Source organism: Alligator sinensis, unplaced genomic scaffold (genome assembly GCF_000455745.1).
Source record: "Alligator sinensis unplaced genomic scaffold, ASM45574v1 scaffold780_1, whole genome shotgun sequence".
NCBI lineage: Eukaryota > Metazoa > Chordata > Crocodylia > Alligatoridae > Alligator > Alligator sinensis.
The window spans coordinates 1992943-2012770 of NW_005842144.1; the positions used below are offsets into that span (position 1 = coordinate 1992943).

At 41.0% G+C, this 19828-nt stretch overlaps 1 protein-coding gene across 8 annotated transcripts in view; it reads left to right on the top strand.

Moving 5' to 3' along the window:
• The window catches only part of KLHL29 (kelch like family member 29), a 568419-nt gene that overhangs the window by 455657 nt on the left and 92934 nt on the right, over positions 1-19828 (top strand). For all 8 annotated transcript variants that reach the window (XM_025206190.1, XM_025206187.1, XM_025206189.1 and 5 more), the window contains one exon: positions 18320-18458. In XM_025206190.1, the coding sequence (XP_025061975.1) occupies positions 18320-18458 (139 nt within the window). The remainder of the gene's footprint in view (positions 1-18319; positions 18459-19828) is intronic.

The following is a 19828-nucleotide window of genomic DNA, read 5'->3' on the forward strand; positions in this document are numbered from 1 at the left end:
CAGCACCGCTACTGCGCAGTAGCATCTAAAAATAACCGTGCACGGACGGTACTGTGCAGTAATGCTGGTCACTGCTCAGGCATTTAGTACTTGGTCAAGCAAGTACTAAATGACTGCACAGTCACAACTGCACAGTCCACTGCTCGTGTAGATGTGGCCACTGTATAGAACATTTTGGGAGACCTTAAAAGGTGTTACAGAATTTGCTTTTATACGCCTTTAGCCTGCAGAAAGTAGGATATTTTACAAATCATAAGAGGTTTTGTAGAGAAGCCAGACAGGTGGCTATAAAGAAGTGTCACTGTGTTACCGCAGGCTGGAAAACACAGACATCAGATTTCAGGAGAGATTTCTACTGGGCTTGGAAAGTCAACATGTAAATAAAAAGGGTGTTAGAATTTCTCCTAAACTAATCTAGATGCCATTAAAAATAAATCTAGGCACACATGAACTTGAGAGTAAAGGTATATATCTCCTATTTTTTAATAGTTGTAAGTCTTCCTGCTGCTATAAAAAAGAGGGAGGAATCATAATCCCATGGAAGTCCATGGGCATTTTATCACTGATTTAAATGGGGCCAGAATTTCCCCCAAAGCTATTTATTTGAAGATTTCAAGTGTAAACATTGTGCATCCAAAATCACTGAGAGACAACTTTCTGTTTATAGGAATGATGAGCATTAAAATGAGCCCTATTGTAGGATAAAGGGTTGAGTGCCAAGTAATTTTATTTAAAAAAATAATCTATCATCGTAGGCCAAGAGAAACAAGACATGGTAGGCTAAATCCTAATAACTGTTTCTGTTGCAGTCAAATCAGGGACATTACTCCCACTTTTAGTCATGTGGAGTCATTTGCATGGTATAGGTGACCTTATTCGTAAAGATGAGCAGAATTATTACAGCATGACTAGAACTATTTCATTCTTATAGGAAGAAAAATTAAAAATTTCAATAAAACCATGGTTATTTCAGATACAATTCCCTTTTTGGACATTCTTCTTTGCAGAGCTTATAACGGAGGTTTCACCTCTAAGAGTGGGTCCACCTTTGGCTTAATAAATTAGTAATAAGTAATAGGTTAGTAAATCATGGATAAGAAAGAGAATTTATAGATGGGCAACAGATTACATTTAAAGGTAAGTGAGTCTCATATGGTAAATTGTGAATAACTTTAGTTTACAAATAGGCTTATGTGAGTAATCTTAAATAAGTCCTCTGAAACCAAAGAAGGTATTTAAGTCACTTGCTTAAAAAAAAAAACAGTAAAGCAGTGTCTTGAGACAAGCAAATCAATGTTCATCAAGAACCTTAAATCAGAATTAAATCCCATGACTGCTTTCTGTTTACTAAAGGTTACCTCATGTCTCCTCACCAGGAATTCATGGTCTAAACAATTTGGTGTTTAACAGGAGAAAATGTTAATATCTTAAATTACAAAAGAATTCCAATATCCCATTAAAAACATTACAAGAACATTTTTAATCTAATCCCCTGGTAGTGCTTTACAGTTGTGTCTTATGAACACATGCTGAAATCCAGAAATTATGCTGTACTGTAGATCCTTTTGTTCCTTGATCAACTCAGATGAACGGTTGCCGCATGCAGAAGTAAATGGGTTGAGCTGCAGTGACTACTATAAGCTTGATGGTGGGAAGAAATTCAGAGACAATTTTTTCTAACTAAGAGGGTTTTCATAACCCTTCCTTCTATACGACACAGAGGGAGAAAAATACACCTCTGTCATACTTGCCTAAGTACAAAATTAGCTGTGACATCTTCTCATTGGCTTAGCACGGATCCCAGTAACATTTTAATTAAAATGGTAGGGAATTCTTACAGCTTTTTACGGTTAGTGTAATATTTTTGTTTTCTTTGGCCCATTTTGAGTTACCCATTTAGTTTCATCAGGGTTCAAAAGGAATTAAAATCCAGCTTCAAGCAAGTTCCAACAGCCTTAGTTGTTGCTTTAAAATTTCAGCTCTCAAAATAGTCTTTATAAACTGACTTAACTCTTCGGGCGTTTGTACACACGCTTGCGCCGCAGCTGAGAAAATGGTGGCGGCGTGCTTTTGGACGAAAATACCTCAAAGGTGTTTTAGTTCAAAAGCGCACCGCTATCGTTTTCTGTGTGCTGACGCGCACTTCGCCACTTCTACAACTGCGCGCGATGCAGCCCAGTGCGCGTCAGCTCCTGTGCAGAGCAGACTCGATTAATCAAGTCTGCTCCAACCCTCCAGATCTCCGGCACATTAAGCAGTCATCAAAGAAGCCGTTGTTTTTTCTTGTTAACAACTTTTGGAGAGGTGGCTCTTCTGTTATCGACACTGGTGAGGAATTTACTTGGTAGTCCCTTCATACCGTCCGATGAAGTAAGCTGTTGCTTACGAAAACTTCTGCATCTCTGATTTAGTTGAATGGTGCAACTCAATCTTGCCTTCTGCCTGACTTCAGGCTAACACAGCTAACTCCCTCTCTGCTCAAGGAATTTAATTTACTTGCCAAGTAACTAATTCCCCAGTTACTAGAAATACGCATTAGTAACCTGTAGTAGCACCAAGTGCTCTTGCTCTGTCATTCATAAGCCAGCTCACTTTTTACGTAACAAGTATATCACAAAGTTATGATGTGAAGGTATGTAATAAAATAGACAATATTTGCAACAATACATCTCAAAAGAGGCCTGTCATCTCAAGCGTTTAAGGGTCAAGAAAGGCTCACACCATTAAAAGTAAGCATTGGTTAGATGGAAGCAACTATCCTCTTTCCAAATCAACAATGTTTTTATCCAAGTTCAAAGTATGTAGAGCATGTATAGAAGAAAACATTTTCAATGAGAAAAATTTTAGTACTTTTTTATATAAATGTTTAAACTAGAGACTTTTGCTCACTGACAAATAGTTGGAAGAGGGCCTGTTTTATGAAATAGCTGACACATTCCTCTTATTTGGTATATTTTTCCAAAGTCTGAACTCTATTTAAAAATAGAATATTATCTTTTGAGGCTTGTTTTCTTGAGATAAAACTAGTGTCTTGTTCTTTGAGGGGACTCTCTTATTGGTTGGTTGAATGTTGACCAACTGGTTTGACAGTCTGTTACATGTATTTCATTTATAACTTGCAGTTAAAGGCTTCTATTCAATAATTTATGCAAAGCAAAAATCCCTTTCACCAAATCTCATCTACATTTTTTCTAGAACACAGAATCTTAGGAATGAAAGAGACTTCCAAAAATTATCCTGCACTGATCAAGCATACCTAAACCATCCCTGACAGATGTTTATTTAAGGATATGGATATATAAATAAGGGGCCATGAGACAAACAAGGAAAGGGATTTACAGCACAGCAGTTATTCTGTAATAACATGCTAGAAAGCATTACCCATTACCACAAAGTAGCTGTCACGTTGTAAAACCCTACCCTTCCTTTCTTCATGGTAAAGTCTTTATGTGGTCATGCCTGAACTCCCCATTGAAATGGAGCGGGCTCTACAACCTGCCTAGTCCTCCTGGTTCAGTGCTGCACTACCTTTTAGTTAGAAGGATTTTCCTAGTATCCAACCTAAATCTTTTTGCTGCATACTAAGCTGATTGTTCTAATCCCAGAGGACAAGGAGAACAAATGATTACTGTCCTCTCTAAAACGTCTTGAAAGACTGCATTTCTGTTTCTTTCCAGACTTCTCTTCTCCAGGCGAAATGAACCAAATCTCTTCACACATCTTGCTGCGCCTCTCTGGACTTTCTCCAGTTTGGCTACAGCTTTCTTAAAGTCTGTGGCTCCAAACTAGATACAGTACTTCAATTCAGGCATAATAATTACCTCTGATTTCTTGCATCCAACACAGCGCGCGCACAGCATGACAATCCCAGAGATGGATTTTCCTTTTTGAAATGACATGACGTTGTTGGCTTATATTTAATTTATGCACCACTATGACCCCTGAGCCCCTTCTGCAAAAACGCTGTCTAGCTAGTTGTTCCTTGTTTTGCATTTTTGCATTTGATTTCTCCTTCCCAGATGTAGATCTTTGCATTTGTCAGGATTTAATTTTATCTGGTTGCTTTAGGACTATTTTTCTGATTTATCAGCATAATTTTGAATTCTAGTCCTGGCCTTAAAAGGGCTTGCAACTCCTCCTACCTCGTTGTGATCCACCAGTATTGTAAGTGTGAATAACCTAACTCTGTTCCATCATCCAAGTCAGTACTGAAAATACTGGCTAGAATGAGGCCCAGGACAGAACTTGTTTGGGTCCTACTTGAAATGTGTTGCCGGTTTATTGTAAACCATTGATCATATAGTATGAAAGAAAATAGTATATCATTTAGAACCGGTGTTTATAAAACTGTACATTATATAAAGTTTGTAAAAAGGGCGTTTTATGGCCAATGGTATTATCTTGTTTGATGTTTGAGACTTGTCTGTGTGCGAGAAAAAGCAAAAAGCTACTATAATATCCTGAAATCACCTAAATATCTCATTTGCTAAAATAATAAATAAAAAAATTGTATATGTTGTTATGTGCTCTAAGCAAGAGGGGCATAAAAATTGTAGCTTTATTTCAAAATTCAGTAAAGGCACAGGCAGGCTTACCATAATCTAACATTATTGAAATAAATTATACTTCTTTTTTTACTAAACCATTTTACATTAATACTGAGTTTCCTCCTTACACTGTTCAAAGGTGGACTTTCTCACCAGAGCATACTGGCTTAAGGGAACTTTTTGTTCATAAAAAACAGTGTGCGTGACCAGTATTTTGGGGATACGGTTTAGGAGGCTTTTGCTCTATATCTTATTTTAGTATTCTGTTGGCTTTTACAAGTTACTTTATTTCTCCTGTTTTATTCTTTTGTTTGTGTGGTTTATAAGTTATTTTGTTCTCTTCTCTAAGCTGCCCCAAGCCTTTGTCAGGAAGGGTGGCATATAAATCTAATGAATAATTAAATAAATATTTCTTTCTGTTCCTTTTGCTCTTGTTGAAGAAGCTACTGTTGCAGTACTGTTTTCCACAAGGCTTGTTTTATCCTTTTACTTCCTCTTTTATTCCATTTAATCCCACAAAATTGTCATATACCTCATACTGCCGTTTATACAATCTCTGAAAATAATAAGACGTCTGATCACCCTCACTTTTCTTGTAGTTGGTGCCCCTTTCCTTGTTTATTGACTGCCTGCCTTATTTTTTACTGTAAACTCTATGGGACAGGACCCTGCATATAAGCTCTGTGTCTTGTGCATTTGCAATATGAATAATACATCATTAAAATTCAGAAAGACTTAGTTATGAAGCTTTTGAGGCTGCTGCACACACGAAGTGCACGACACAAACCTACGAAGAACAGAAATGAGACATTAAACCACTCCTCCAGCCACAGGCACATACCACCTCACCCCTACCCACAATAAGCATGCATTAAAACAGAATTGTCCCCGTTGGCCCATGGGCCACAGACAGCCAATGAGCAGCCAGCATGAGGCCTGTAGGCCCCAGAAGCCGCCTCCCCCACTGCTGCATGGCAAGGGAGAGCCCAGGCAGGGTGTTGGGAGGGGAGGGTACAGGCCATTGGTGCTTCCTGCGCAGTGCAGGGCAGGGGACATTGCCACCGGCGCTGGCCGTGTAGCAGGGAGGGAGGATCCTGGGGGGCTGTGCACTGCCTGCTTGGGGAGGAAGGGAGTTCCCAGGAGCTCACCCTGCAGTGTCTGGCTGGCATGGTTTTCAGCCCCCGGCCACACTGAATTTGGACAACGCTGCACTAAAATATCTCGCACACTCCCCGCCTCCCCAACCTTGTCAGGATTTCAGCATTTCATCATGTTCTTCATCAAACTACCACCTTGAAAAAATATTCAGCTGATGCCCCCCTCACCAAATTATATTCTCTCAAATTAATGGTTAGGGGTGTATAGTGTAGTACCATATTTACTCAAATATAAGAAGACCCTGAATATAAAATGACCCCCACCCACCCCTCCAATAATTAGATTCTAAATATGCAGAATTTATACATTTGTTATAATTATCCAGGTATAGAGTCTAAGTATTGAGTACTGGAGGGCTGTCCTGAATCTTTCTTACCCTCTATTCCCCCCTGTGCTCAACAGGAAAAACAGTGTGGAGGGATGGGACTCTATTCCTCCCTGTGCTACAGCAGGGAAAGCAGTGGAGGGGGGAGAGTAGGTGGCTCTCTTGCCCTCTGCCCCACCCAGTATTTCTCCCTACAGCCTTCCTGCCCCCTCCGCCACCAGCACCCCCCACGGCTAGCTCTCCACAGCCTCTGTCTCTTCCTCCAAACCCCCCACCCCAGTCTCTGCCCCTTCCTCCCTGCTCCCCTAGTCTCTGCCTCTTCCTCCCCAACTACTGACACTCTCTGCCCCTTCCCTCCTTGCTCCCTGCGGTGTCCTCCTCCTTCCCTCCCCACCCTCCTTACTGTCAGACATTGCTCAGGCTCCTCCATCCTAGAGCACAGCATGAGGAAGCTCAGCTGTTGCCTGAGCTTCCATAGAGTTTCCATGTGCTCGTGCCCAGGAGAGACCACAGCCCGAGCATGAGCCAAGCTGTGCCTGACAGTAAGGGGGAGGGAATGGGATGGGTCAGAATCTGCAGAGAGGATGTGGGGGGGGGGGGGGGGGGGGGGGTGTTTCTGGCCGTGACCTGGGCTCAAGGCCAGATTCAGAGCCTCAGCAGCCACCTATTCCCTTCTCTGCTTTGTATGCAAATATAAGAAGAAGGCCGTTTTTCCCCATGTTGATGGGGAGGAGGGTGACCTTGTCTTATAGTTGAGTAAATACGGTAATTCTATCAGCTCTGCTTTGGCCTCGCCTTTCCTGCAGCGTGTGTTTACAGATGCAGTGTTCTGCTAAAGAAACCCTGACATTAAGAAGCCCTGACAAATTTTAGCTGTGATTCGTTTCAAAACACTTCTCATTAAAAATTTATTCCACAAAACAAAGTAGAAAATTTTGAAGGGCAGAAAAGCTAACAGCATATGAAGATTTACACTGAAAGGGCAGCCGCGTGCAAGGAAAAAACAAAAACCTGTAGCCTACTTCGAGTCTGTTCTAGAACTTATTCAGGGGTAGAGCCAGGGAGGTGCAGTGGCATAGACGCATCCCATTTTCTGTCTACCGTAGTGTGGGAGCAACAGCCAGAGACTTTTTTTTTAATGTCCCCGAAGCAACTAAGAAACCCCCCTTCCCCTCCATGCTCAGTGGCATGTCCCCTTCCATCCCCTCCACCGCTGTCTCTGGGAGCAAGAGCCAGGGGTGAGTTCTAGAGCCACTCCTGCCTGCTCCGCTTGGGCTCCATGCGAATCTGGACTCAGCCAGGGACAGCAGCAGACAGGTTCCTCCTCACTGCAGAGGCCCCCACAACTGTTCCTTACCAGCCCAGAAGCATGTGTTGGGGAAGGGAATCTGCCCAGGACCAGTGCTGTCTCTACCCAGCCTAGATATACATGTAGCCCAGCTGGAATGGGTCAGGAGCAGCTCTGGAGCCCACCCCAAGTCAGCTGAGGACAGCGGCAGTGGAGGGCATGGGATAGAGGAGTACTGGGGGAGAAAATGTGTTGCTGAGCGTGGAGGGTAAGGGAGGGAGTACTGCGCTATCATAAAACATTCAAGCTTATGGAAGGAGAAAATGGAGGAGACCAAGCCCTGCTTTTAAGTATGGTGGGCCAAAACTTAACACTAAATGTGCATATGGAGTTTCCTTTGAAATCAACAGGAGTTTTGGCTGTTCACCATTGCTAAAATCAAAGCCAGTTGTTTATATGCCTTAGTGTGGATTTAGGCTCCAAGATTAGTGTGAAAATGGTTGGCCTAACCGTGATTTGTCCAAGGGCATAAAATGAGAGAGGATGAGAACTAGAAATAGGAGATGTAACGTTCTGATTTCAAATTCAATATCCCATAAATTAAATACTTTGTAAAGTCCATCTCAAGATGACAAGACATTGTTAATGTCTTAGTTAAAAAATGTTTGTGTGCCGGTGTTGGTGAATAAGTGTTATATCCATTTATAGAGATGAACAGGGATACTTCATCTGTTGAAGAAGTGTGGACACGAGCGCCAATATTTTTGTTGCTTGCTTATGTTGCAGGACAAGAGAACCATTTGTTAAAGAGCGGTGTTGGGGAGCCCCTCCACAGATCCAGGGGGAGATTCTGGAATTGCATTGCATTATTTTATTACCTTTTCCCCAATTATTGACAAGATACATCAGGGCACTGAGCAGGGATTTGGTGCCTCTCCAAGGCTCCATTTGAAACATTTTCTCTCCTTTGTTCCCCACAAAGATGATCTCCTTTTCTTGCTGTCCGCTCCTCTCATTCTTCTGCATCTGCTCAAATGAAGAGGCTGACTCTGGCAATTCTGATCCATGATGTCAAGGGTTCGAATTACACTTTGACATTTGCGGGGGGGGGTCTCCAAAAAAAATTGGGCTGCCCATCATGATGCCGTAATAAAACTGCCTTCCTCCCCTCCCCCGCCCAGTTATGATTTTCAGATCTTACAGGGGGGCTCCGGCCCCCCCACGCTCTCCCATAATTCAAACCCTGATTATGTCAGAATCTGTCTACTGCATCATGTATCTAGCAGCGCTGGGAAGAGGCCTAATAGCCTCTCAGTTTTGTACTGTGATGCTCTAAAATATTGTGGTTTAATCCCGCGAGGTCCGTTTCTGTAACGATCTCTTGACAACTTTATGGAACCTGGCACTTCGTGTATGAAAAGCATGGTCCTCTACCATTTGAAGTATAAAAATAACTTCATTAGCTGCCAGGAGTAGTAGAATCTTATGTTTTAAGAGCACTGGCTAGCCAATAGAGGAAGAGACATTTTCATACACATTTAACTAATGCATTACACACTTAAAGCACTGAACAGCCCGCTGAATATATAGAGCTAACATTTAGGCCTAGATCCTCTTCCTCCCCTGAAATGACTTTCTTTGCCACCATTAGCCCAAAACATGTGTGCGCACATCTGATCTCAGGAGTGTGATCCTGTTCCACCCAAGGAGATGCGTAGCTCTTCCATTTTGGCAATGTGATGTCTTCGGCACTTCTGCTCTATCAGTATTTGGCTCACACAGAGGGGAAACATCTTCCTGAACCAGTGCAACAAATAGAGGAGAAAGGAATGGTCAGAGCATTTAACCCCAAAATGAAAGGCCTAGTTTCTAGGGCCCTCTGGTCTTCGGACAGTTTAAACCAACATCTCCCATATCCCAGAAAAGTGCCCTGGCCTCTGGGCTATGGCTAGACAGAGATGAAAGCATCATTTATCTTCCTAGTTGAAGATGCAGTCCTGGAAAGGAATGCAAAATTTAAGAAGAAAGAGAGTACATAAGAGGAAACCTGTCTTTGTAGCCTAGTAAGGTGAGCACTTTCCTGGCAGGGAACACCTACCCTCAATGTTATCTATGAATTTTATTTTAAAGAATCACTTTTGTATTTGCTCTGTAATGGATAGTATGTTACATTACTTTGAATTAAAATGGGTGCATTATGAAGCCCCCAAGTGTTACTTTACTTGTATTCACCTTGTGAAATGAGGAAAAGCCCTATATTCTGCTTGTGTTGAAGTCAATGAAAGTCCTACTGTTGACTAAAATGAGACAGAGCCTAATTCATTATTATGAATGAAGTGCTTTGAGATCCCCAGTTGTAAAATATTATGTTTTGCACTTATATTTATTTATTTATTAACCTCTACCAGCAGCTGTGATTTCTTTTGGGCACATCATTGATTTATTTTAAATTCTCTTCCTTTTATTTAAAAAAAAAAAAAGGTATGAACTTGGTATTCTTACATTTTAGAAAGCAGGCATTTCTGCTGCCTCTGTGTGCCTGAATGCTGTTAACACTTTATTTGTAGTTTTTGAGTTTCATCACCCACATTGGTCAGCATTTGACTGTTGCTGACATGTATGGGAGCCCTGTTGATTCTGCTATCAGTTTCATAGATGGGTGCTTCTTGTTCAAAGCTTTCAAAACTAGAAAATGTTTAGTTAATGTCTTGTACTACATAAAGAGATCAAAAAGGTCTAAAAGCGATCTGCTAGTCCTCTGCTACAAGCAATTAGGGTGAAGCTGAATTCATCTCAAATCACATAGTAATAAATATTTTAGCTATCCCTTAAGCACCTATTGACATTCAGACCTTTCTTCTGGCAAATAAAACAATAAGGGGTAAATTTCTGTTAAAACCAGGACAACTCTGAGTTTCCAGCGCTCTGAGATGTATTTTTCTCTCTCTAGAGAAGATTATGGTCTAACTGGAAACCAGGTGGTAATGCAAAATGAAATAGTGGCATATTTCATATGGAATAGAAGGCCACAGTGGCGACTTGCCAAGATCTCCTTGGCTATGTCTGATTTCCCTAATATGGAGCAGATTGCAGCCAACCTTGTGTTTAATTAGAAGGGAAGCCTAAGAAAATTGCAAGTCCTGCCGTGTGAAGCTCTGTCTCCATCCAAGCATCTTGTTGGATCTCTTCGTGGTAGAACTACGAGTCTTACTGCCTTTCCTTCCGTTGACTAGGCTTTGCACTGGAGGACTGCACAGGCAGTATTTTTCTTTTCCCCTTCTTCTTCTTCTTATCATAGACATAGAGTAAAATCAGTTCATTTTTTAAGCTGATCAAGTAGGCTTTCCACAGAGGCACTGACAACCCCAGGTAATTACAAATTTTCAAGCATACAGCCTACAATACTAATTTTACAATATAGAAGATTTTACTGATAGCCGGAGACAGCTAAAGTTTTGCTGCTTCTACAGCCCCTGGTACAAAATGAACTCCCTTTTAAGTGAAAGTTATGGCAGCAGTGATCTCTCCAATAATACATTTAAAGTGCATATTCTGCAGTCAGATGCTTAGCTCTTTATATTCATTGTCTAGATGTAAAAAAGAAAAGGTGTTAAAATAATATACCAGAATTATCTCCACAACATAAGACTGGGAAATGTCACTTGTGCTATGTGTGAAGAGGTTTTTGTCCTTAGAGTACATCCTAATTTCAGTTCTGTTGATAACAATGAACTGTAAATTGGTTCAAAAAAGTAGTGCTCTAATATCTCAGGGTTTTGAGTAAATTGAGGGAGACTCTGATTACAAGTGAAAGCCTACTCACCTTCCCCATGAGATTAGTATTTCCAGCTGCCTTCAGTTCCATTGCATTTTTTGGAATATATGTGAACAATGGAAAGACTATTCAGCGCCATGGGATATCTGATCACTGACACTGGTGAATGGGGGAGTCAGAAAATGAAAAATATAGCATCTTCTGAATAGAAGTTCTTATGTAGCTGCATATTTGTTATTCAGTACTGGACTTAAAAATAATTTCCAGCTTTCTAGTATCTGTGTTGCTGCTTTTATTATTGCTTCATTTAAATGCTGTCCGCAGCGATTAAGCTTGATAGTAGATCTAGCTAGGTAGACTCTTTTTGAGTTTTGGGTTTTACAGTGTGGGATGAGGGCCATATCAGTCGTTCAGAAAATTATGAAACATAACTGGTGATAATGTTGACCCAAAATAGACATGCACTTCCGGCTGTCTTTGGGCCCAGGCTGGCAGAAGATCCTGGCTGACCTGTTCAAGGGGAAGCTTGGCCTTATGTAGAGAGATCACAATACATGCCCATAACCATAGGTCCTAAGGAGGAAAGTGTTCAATACACATGATGGTGAGGCACGCTATTAGAATGCTCCAGCAGACTCAATTAATTAATTAATTAGACTAATTGGAATGCATTGGAGCATGTCTATAGGCACCCTAGCTTACCCTCCTCCCCTCTCCTGTCCCTCATATCCCTCATACTGTTTTCCTTTGTGGGGCCATTTCCTTTCCCTCACAGGTGACGATGGGCCTTTCCTTTCCCTATTTGAGGGTACAGCTGTTATCTCATGAGTGGGTAGGTATTTATCTTTACAGCACATGAACTCTTCCCTAGCTGATGGCACATCGGTCAACTTGGAAATATCCAATTCCCATGTCAAATCATCATGAGAGATCAGAGGGATTTGACACAGTCACACAGATGTGTCTGTGCGTCAATCTGCTTCCCCTTTCCCTAGCCCCATGCCCCTCCGGGAATGGAGACCAGCTTCAGCACCTGATTGTAGCTGACCGTAGTTCTGAGTTGCTTTAAAAAATAATAATGTATCTCCATTCTTGTTCTCTTATTGATTCAATCCAATGCCACTGTGGTCACTGTACATACTTCCTTTGTCAACACATTCTTATCAAACCATTTTTCCTTTTAATTCATACTTGAATTTTTTATGTGCTTACCCAAAATCTTCTATGGCATGTCAATACGTGCAAGTGCGTGCAGTGCTGGTTAGGGTGGTTAAAACATCTGTTTATAGTTACAGTTGCCTTTTCAAAAACATAATCTTAGGAAATAATCTCATTACCTTTTAAGCCAAAATGTAATTGCATTTCACTTTCAGTAACTCTTCTTGACCCAAACATGAATAATGGGGTAATGAATTCTGTAAGGGCAAGCCATCTAAATCTAATGCACACTTCGCACAGGAGTCACCAGCACTGTGCTATTTTTTGCCTTCTGTAATTTTGAAACAAATAGCTTTTTCCAAGCAAATTTTAATAACCACTGTTTATGGTGAGGCCCGGGTGTTCCAAAGGTCCATTATATATTAGCTTATGGTGCCACCTTTTTAATAAGTGGCATCTGTCAACATTTAAGCTAGATGAATTAGTCCATTATTACAACTTGAAGATCTCCACTTTGCTGTTGGGACTTGTGTTATTAAGAAGTGATGTAAGCTTCCTTGGAGTGTAACCAGTCTCATACTGGGCTGGAAATGCAGTATAAACACATTTGGGAAACAAGTTACTTGTTCATTTTTATGTGTAATTTGGAAGAGGATTTACTAGTTAAGTTACCTTCTGTTGCCCATGCTGAATGTATGGGATGTACAAATCCTACATGCAGCATGGATTTTATTGGTTTCTGTAATGTCTCCATTAAATAAACGTGGAGCGAGTGTGGTTCACAGTTTCGACTCGAGTCTAGAAACAGAAGCATCTGAACGCTCCTCCCTGGCTCTGCTGTGAACTTGCTGTGTGGGCTCAGGAATGGTACTTAAGCATTCTGTGCCTTTCCTCTTCTTGTAATCTGGATATAATTGTATGCCTCCTAGCAGTGTTGTGAAGGGTAGCAGCACAGTGGTAAAAAAATAAAGCATTCTCACCTCACTTTATAAAGGCGTTTGGTTGCAGGTTTTCAATTCAGATCCCTCTCTGAGTTTTACTGCTGTTAGCCTGTGTTGCTATGGGAGGGGAAGATGGAGTCTATTCTTTACCATGCATCATCAAGAAAATGTTCACTTAGTTCTGACTGCAGAGTCTTTAGCATTAATGATGCAAGACATAGACAGGACCCAGCCTGACTTCTTAGATCCCAACATGAGTAGACATATAGGAAAAACACATGTAAAGGTAACATATTTAGTATGGAATTACTGCAAGGAGAAATCATAGGAGACCATGCTATTCTTTTTGTCTTTCTGTTAACTACAACTGCACTGTTCTTTTTTAAAAAGAAAAAAAAAGTCCCTCTGTTAAAGGCAAAGATACCAACAGTACACGTGAATAATAACAGTGCTGGGCTCCTTTCTGACCCTTTTATGAAACCCAGTCCTTGGGAGGAAAGGATGAATCCAGGCACCCCAACAGGCAGGGAAACAGGACAAATCTCAGATCATTTTTCACTGCTAGGACTGTAGCGTATTGTCTCTCCCTTTACAACTCATCGTCAGGCATTATTACCTGGCGAAAAAATTTGTTTTGCAACTGATCCTGAGTCCTCATAAATCATTAATGCCTGGCTAAGCACAGCATGAGCATTACAAATACACTGAGAATAAGGGTCCGTTCTGATATAACCTTGTATCCAGTACTAATGCCTGCTAGTTATTTAGTAATACAAAGGGAGCCTCAGCTAGGAAGATCGATGAATCAATGCAACCTCCTGACTTCCTTCTCTCTTCCTTCTCCTCTCTCCTAGCCTCTGCTCTGTTTGGTTCAGAAACTGAGCCACATAAAACAAAGGACTGTTCTTAGTCATCCTTCTGTTCAGAGCACTTTAATAGATCAGGGGAAAGAGGAGAGAATTACAGGCTTAAAACTGCAACTGTGAATACAAGACTTTCAGTTTCTCATCAGGGTTTGTTCCGGCTGATATTTTGTCTGAGCCAAGTAGAAGCATTGCTGCAGAGCTGTGCTTTGTGATTCGCATCCCTCGATGAATGCATACGGCATACTAGGGAACGCAAATCCCGCTTGCAAACAATGTGGATAGAATGTGCACCTGAAAGCTACAGGGTTGTATGTCATTAAAAATGCCATGTGGAGCCCAAGTGATCAGTCTTTGTGTGATGTTCTGCATAGGGTCTCAGGCACTAAAACCAGTCGCACCAAGCACAGGAAACAGCACTGACCTCAGTTGTCTGCCTTTCTTCCACCTGACATGCTGTGCCTAAACCAGGGGCAGGCAATTATTTTGGGCAGAGGGCCACTTACTGAGTTGTGGCAAGCCGTCGAGGGCCGCATGACAGGCAGCCCAGGGCAGATTAAAACATTTAGAAAATTAATATTAGGGGCCCCGTGGGCCAGATAGAATGGCCGCATCCGGCCCGCGGGCCACATTTTGCCCACCCCTGGCCTAAGCCCTTCTATGTCCTGTTATTCAGCAGCTCCTAGCTTTTAGTCTAGATCCAACAGCACTTTTCTGCACCCTCCCAGCACACACTCCAGGCATCCTGTCCTACCAGGTTATCAAACAGGCTAGGGACAGACATTACACATAAACTGGTTTAAATGATCAAAAACTGGTCTACACCTGTAATGGAACAGAAGCACATAAACCAGTTTAAAAATGGCTGAAACCAGTTTGAGGTAAATCTGGTTGAATGTAGTATCAAACTTCACTGATTTGGGTCAAACTGGTTTATGCAACGTCTGTCCCAGACTGGTTTAAGTTAAATCAGCATCCCAGCATGCTCTCTGGGCGGGCGGGGCTCTCTGCTCCACAGCAGGGCTGGCCCCTCCCCTCCCCTCAGCTCCCTGGCTGCAGCTCCAGCAGAGACTTGCATGCACAACAGGGTCTGCCTGGCTTCCCCCCGCGCCCACATACTTCCTGCTAAGCAGGGATCTCATTCCCTCTGCCTTACACAGACACCTCAGCATTAGCTAGCAGGCCACATGCTGGCTACAGTCCGTGCTGTGGCAGACAGCCGTATTGGCTTTGGGCTTTTTGGAGCCAATAGCTGGTAATGTCCCTCTGTTCCTTCCTTGTTTAAGAAGAGTTTGAACTAATGGGAGAGGCTGTTTGTTTTCAGGTGGGGGGATGAATGCTGATAACAGAGATGATAAATGCTCTGATATCAAGTGGGGGGAACCCCTGCCTAATTCTGCCGGGGCCTGGCCACAGCCCCCTCAGCTCAGCCCTGTGGAAGGGAAGGGAGGGCTGCTTTAGTACCCCCTGGCTTCTAGCCTGAGCCACTGCAGGCATGTGCCTGCATTTCTGGGATATCTGTCGAGTTGCAAAGTGATTCAGCCTAGCTAGGTTAGATTAACCTACAAAGATTGAATCAATTCAGGCTCAGGCTTTTTGAATGTCTGTCCCTAGCTGAAAGGTATTAAGCCCCACCTCTTCCATCTGTAGGAGGTGCAGTAGTTCCACTGCTGGGCTTCTCTAAATGAAGCCACTGTGTGTCTGAACATTTGCTTGACTCTGGGAATTCAGGTGGAGTGGAGTGGAAAGGCAACTGCCTCTGCATTGGAGTGAGCTTCAGCCTGTCTGACTGTACCAAAGGAAAAATGGCACCAGATACAAGGGACCTGTCTGAATCCCTTATCCAGCATGGAGCACTCTGAAGGGCTGATAGGCATGGGTATAAATAATGATGAAGGGAAGAACGGACACTTAAGAAGGCAAATAAAACGAAGGGAATTAAACAGGCTGGACAGATTTGAAACAGTGAGACTGACAGACAGACAGAAAACAAAGGTGAAATAAATAAGGGATAAGAGAAAACATCAGAAAACAAGCTAGCAGGAAAAGTAACCACCTTTTAAGGCAGGAAATGATAGAAAATCGGTCTGAGGAAAAATACAGTTACTGAAAGTGAGCGACAAAAATGGACTAGAAGAGCCTGCATGCATGAAGAGAAAAGGGACAGAAAAGACCCCCTCCCTCTCTCTCTAAAGTTTAACTAAAAGAAGTATCCAAAGCTGTCTTTGTAGAAACACCTTCAGTCACCTAGGCTCTAATGAAGCACAACGTCTCTTGGAGTCTTTGTCTCAGAAATGCATTTGACTAGAGCAGGCCTGCATGGCTGGAGCCCAGATCAGATGGTCTAGAACCCACCATTAAATGATTGTCACCCAAACATTTCTCTAGAAAGGAGCAAACCTTTTTATTCCAGTTAAGTTTCACATTTGCCAGAAAAATATTACAGTTTTTTTAGCTCAAATGAATGCTTTAAGAATGGTCCATGGTATCGCACCCACAGGACAGAGTGGTTTATTTTCCTCTATTATAGATCTGACACAAGCCTGCTGTTATTTCTGTGCCCTCTCTAATGATCTGCTTGCTCTCTGGAGAATGCTGACCCATTTCAGCACAGAATAATTAGCCTTTCAGACAGTACTGTGTTTCCATTGAATAGACATAAATGTGCAAGGTGACATTTATTTACTTAGGTCTGAAAAATGTGCACCACAGATGTTGGGGTTAGGTTGAAATCCAGTTTGTTTTAGTACAGCCATTGAATATTTGCATGCTTTGTCGCTGTTATTACTACTGATAATTCTCTAGAATGACACTTAGTGGCTGAATTTCATTTTGGAAGGAAGGAAAATACAGGTAGATTGTAAGATCACTAGGGCCTGATTCTCCATGGCTCCATGGCTGCCTTGCACCACTCGGGTAGTAAAGGGGAACCCTATAAAAGCTACACAAACACCTATACCTTCTTTAAGGCCGCTTAACACAAACAAGAGCGTTTCCCTGCATGTGAAAATAGGGCCCTTTAAGGTCTCTTGAAAATGGATGGTAGGCTGATTGAGAAAATGACCTTGACCTATTGCAAGTATAAAGCAAAACCAAAATCAGGTTCACGTTCACATAATTTAATATTCAAATCAGCTGTTTTATTAGCTTGATCACAGTCTTCCAGGCATTGCACACTCCCAAATGAACTATGCATTATTTGTCTTGCTAGCCATTCTGATCTCCCACGTTAGACAAAGCCCAACAACTAAAAAGTCCAACAGGAGTATAAACTAAGTAAGCTACTTAATAGTCCACATGCACATATGGAGACATTTGGCAAGCTGTTATTTTGTTCTCTCGATACCAAGAGCCTGTGTAGCAGGAAGCATCGTGCAAGGTAGGTACTTGACTCAGGACAGAGCTATTTTCAGGATATTTTTGGCATTAGGATTCTCTCCTGATGTGTGGAAGCTGATTGTTGCTATAAAGCTATTGAAGGCTAAAAATAAAAAATGTTGGGACAGTGAAAATCCTCAGAGCATAAAAATGGGAAGTGTTATTAAGGCCAGTAATTTACTGTAAGTGTGTAATTTTTTAAATTTTAAGGCCATTAAAGCTAACCTTTCATCCTATCAAACTTAAACCTTTTTCTAAAAGTATTTTACAAGATGTCTCAATAATCTTGGCTATTTTTTTTTTATACAAGATAATATTTTAATTAATACTACTGTATTTTGTTAACTGAAAAGTTGAACACTTCCCAAAAGTGTATACATTTAGGATATGCTGCTTTTGCAGGTCTTCTGGTTTTATTCTTTTGAACCATATCCCGTTCATATTACATCATAATACCATATTTTTACTAGTAATATTCCGACACATTCAAAAAGTTATTTGCATTTGGATTAAATTTGTGGAATTGTTGCACTTCGTTTTAACTAATTATTTTAAATGTGCCTGTGGTATTGCATTTTTTTGTGTGTTTCTGATTTGCTGATGCTGAAATATGTTGTTTTTGTTTTTAATCCTTCCAAATTTAGGATTGTCATTTTTAATATACATAGATGTATATTAAGTATATAGACTACTGGTTCCTGCTAATTTTCTTTTTTTAGTATTTTGTTTGTAACTTCTTTGACTGTCTGTGTTGAGCCAGTCTTGCCAACAAACAGTATCAAATATCCTATTTCTCTTCTTCTTTACAAAAAAAATAAATAAATAATAAAATAAAAAAAAACTCTTAATGGGAACCCTGGCACTGTCTGTCTTCTCTGTTCTGCAGAAATGTTGAAGGAGTTGAACCAGCAACGCAGAGCGAAAGAGTTTACAGACCTGAAAATTATTGTTGAAGGCAAAGAGTTTGAAGTCCACCAAAATGTTCTAGCTTCCTGCAGCTTGTATTTCAAGGACCTGATTAAAAGGTTTGCCTTCCTTCCAGCTGTGATCTGGTCTGTTCTTTTGTAGGGCGCATTTGTGTCGCTTTTTTCCTCCCCTCTCTTGCAGGTTTATGAAGATTGAATCTCCTGTCACAGAGCCAGTAGCCATTCTTTCCACCTCCTTTGAATGTATTTTCAAACCGAGACTCAGATCCATTTGTTACACATCTGACTTGTACAATATAATTATTTCTGATCAGTAGAGGCCTATTTTGGCCAAAGAAAGTTTTTCATCACTGAGAGGTCTAAGATTAAAACAAAACTACTAATAGTGATCCAGACCACGACAGAATTATTGCTATCAATATTTTAAAGGGACTCCATTACATAGTATACAACTTTATCCTTCAGGCTACAGTAAGCCATCAGCATTCTGGTGAAGGATGCTGAAACTTCATACTAATAAAGTATTTAGACTATATTAATCCCTCCACCACTGCAGTCTTTGCTGTATGCTATGTGTGGTTCTTCAGGGCACAGGGATTAATATTTATATTATTGGTGGCCTTTTATGAGGAAAATCAACTGACAGATTTGCACAGGAAAAATTGGAAATAAGACCAATTTAGATAAAAATGTATCTCAGTCTGCCTGTTGGAGTAAGAGTAGGATTTTTTTTTCTTACGCAAACACTATTCTAGCTTAGGGTAGGTAAAATATATACATTTTCTAAACATCATGTCTCCGCCTTCGCATTTCCCCCCTCTGTTTCTAGCTGATTGATTCTAAACAGTGCATGATAATCTTTTTTTTTTCCATTACATTGATTTTTCAATTTGTATGCCTCATAGACTCGCATAGAAATAAATTGGTACTTTCATATTATTAGTAAGTTAGAGTAGCAAGAGGGAGAAAAAACACAAGGATAACTTTCATTTTTCTCTCAATCATCAGCAAATTAATACAGCTGCTGATTTTGCCTTGCAGTATTTTCCTGAGCAGACTGAGCCTGGACTATGCTAAAAAATGGGATTAAAGAACATTTTGCTTGCTTTCAAATTCTGTATTTAAATGTTGCCAACTAACACAATAGTGACTGTATTTTATTTCAGGATGGCATATTGGCTGGTATCTCCTTTTCAATGTATTATGTTCCTTTGCACAAAGCTGTTTTTCTAATTATGGGTATATATTACACTTCTATGATATAATTGTGCTGACTGCCTTATCAATTATTCATAAAAAATGTGTTGGTCTAGGTAGCATGTTTTTTCCCCTCTGTAAATCTAATGATTGCTAGCTTTAGCTACCCTAGATCTTTCCTGTCCCTTCTCCCTTGTCTCCTCATTATCACTTAATAGTTAAAGCTACAGCATATGTCTCTCACAGAGATAAGGTATGTGGTCTGTAGGGAA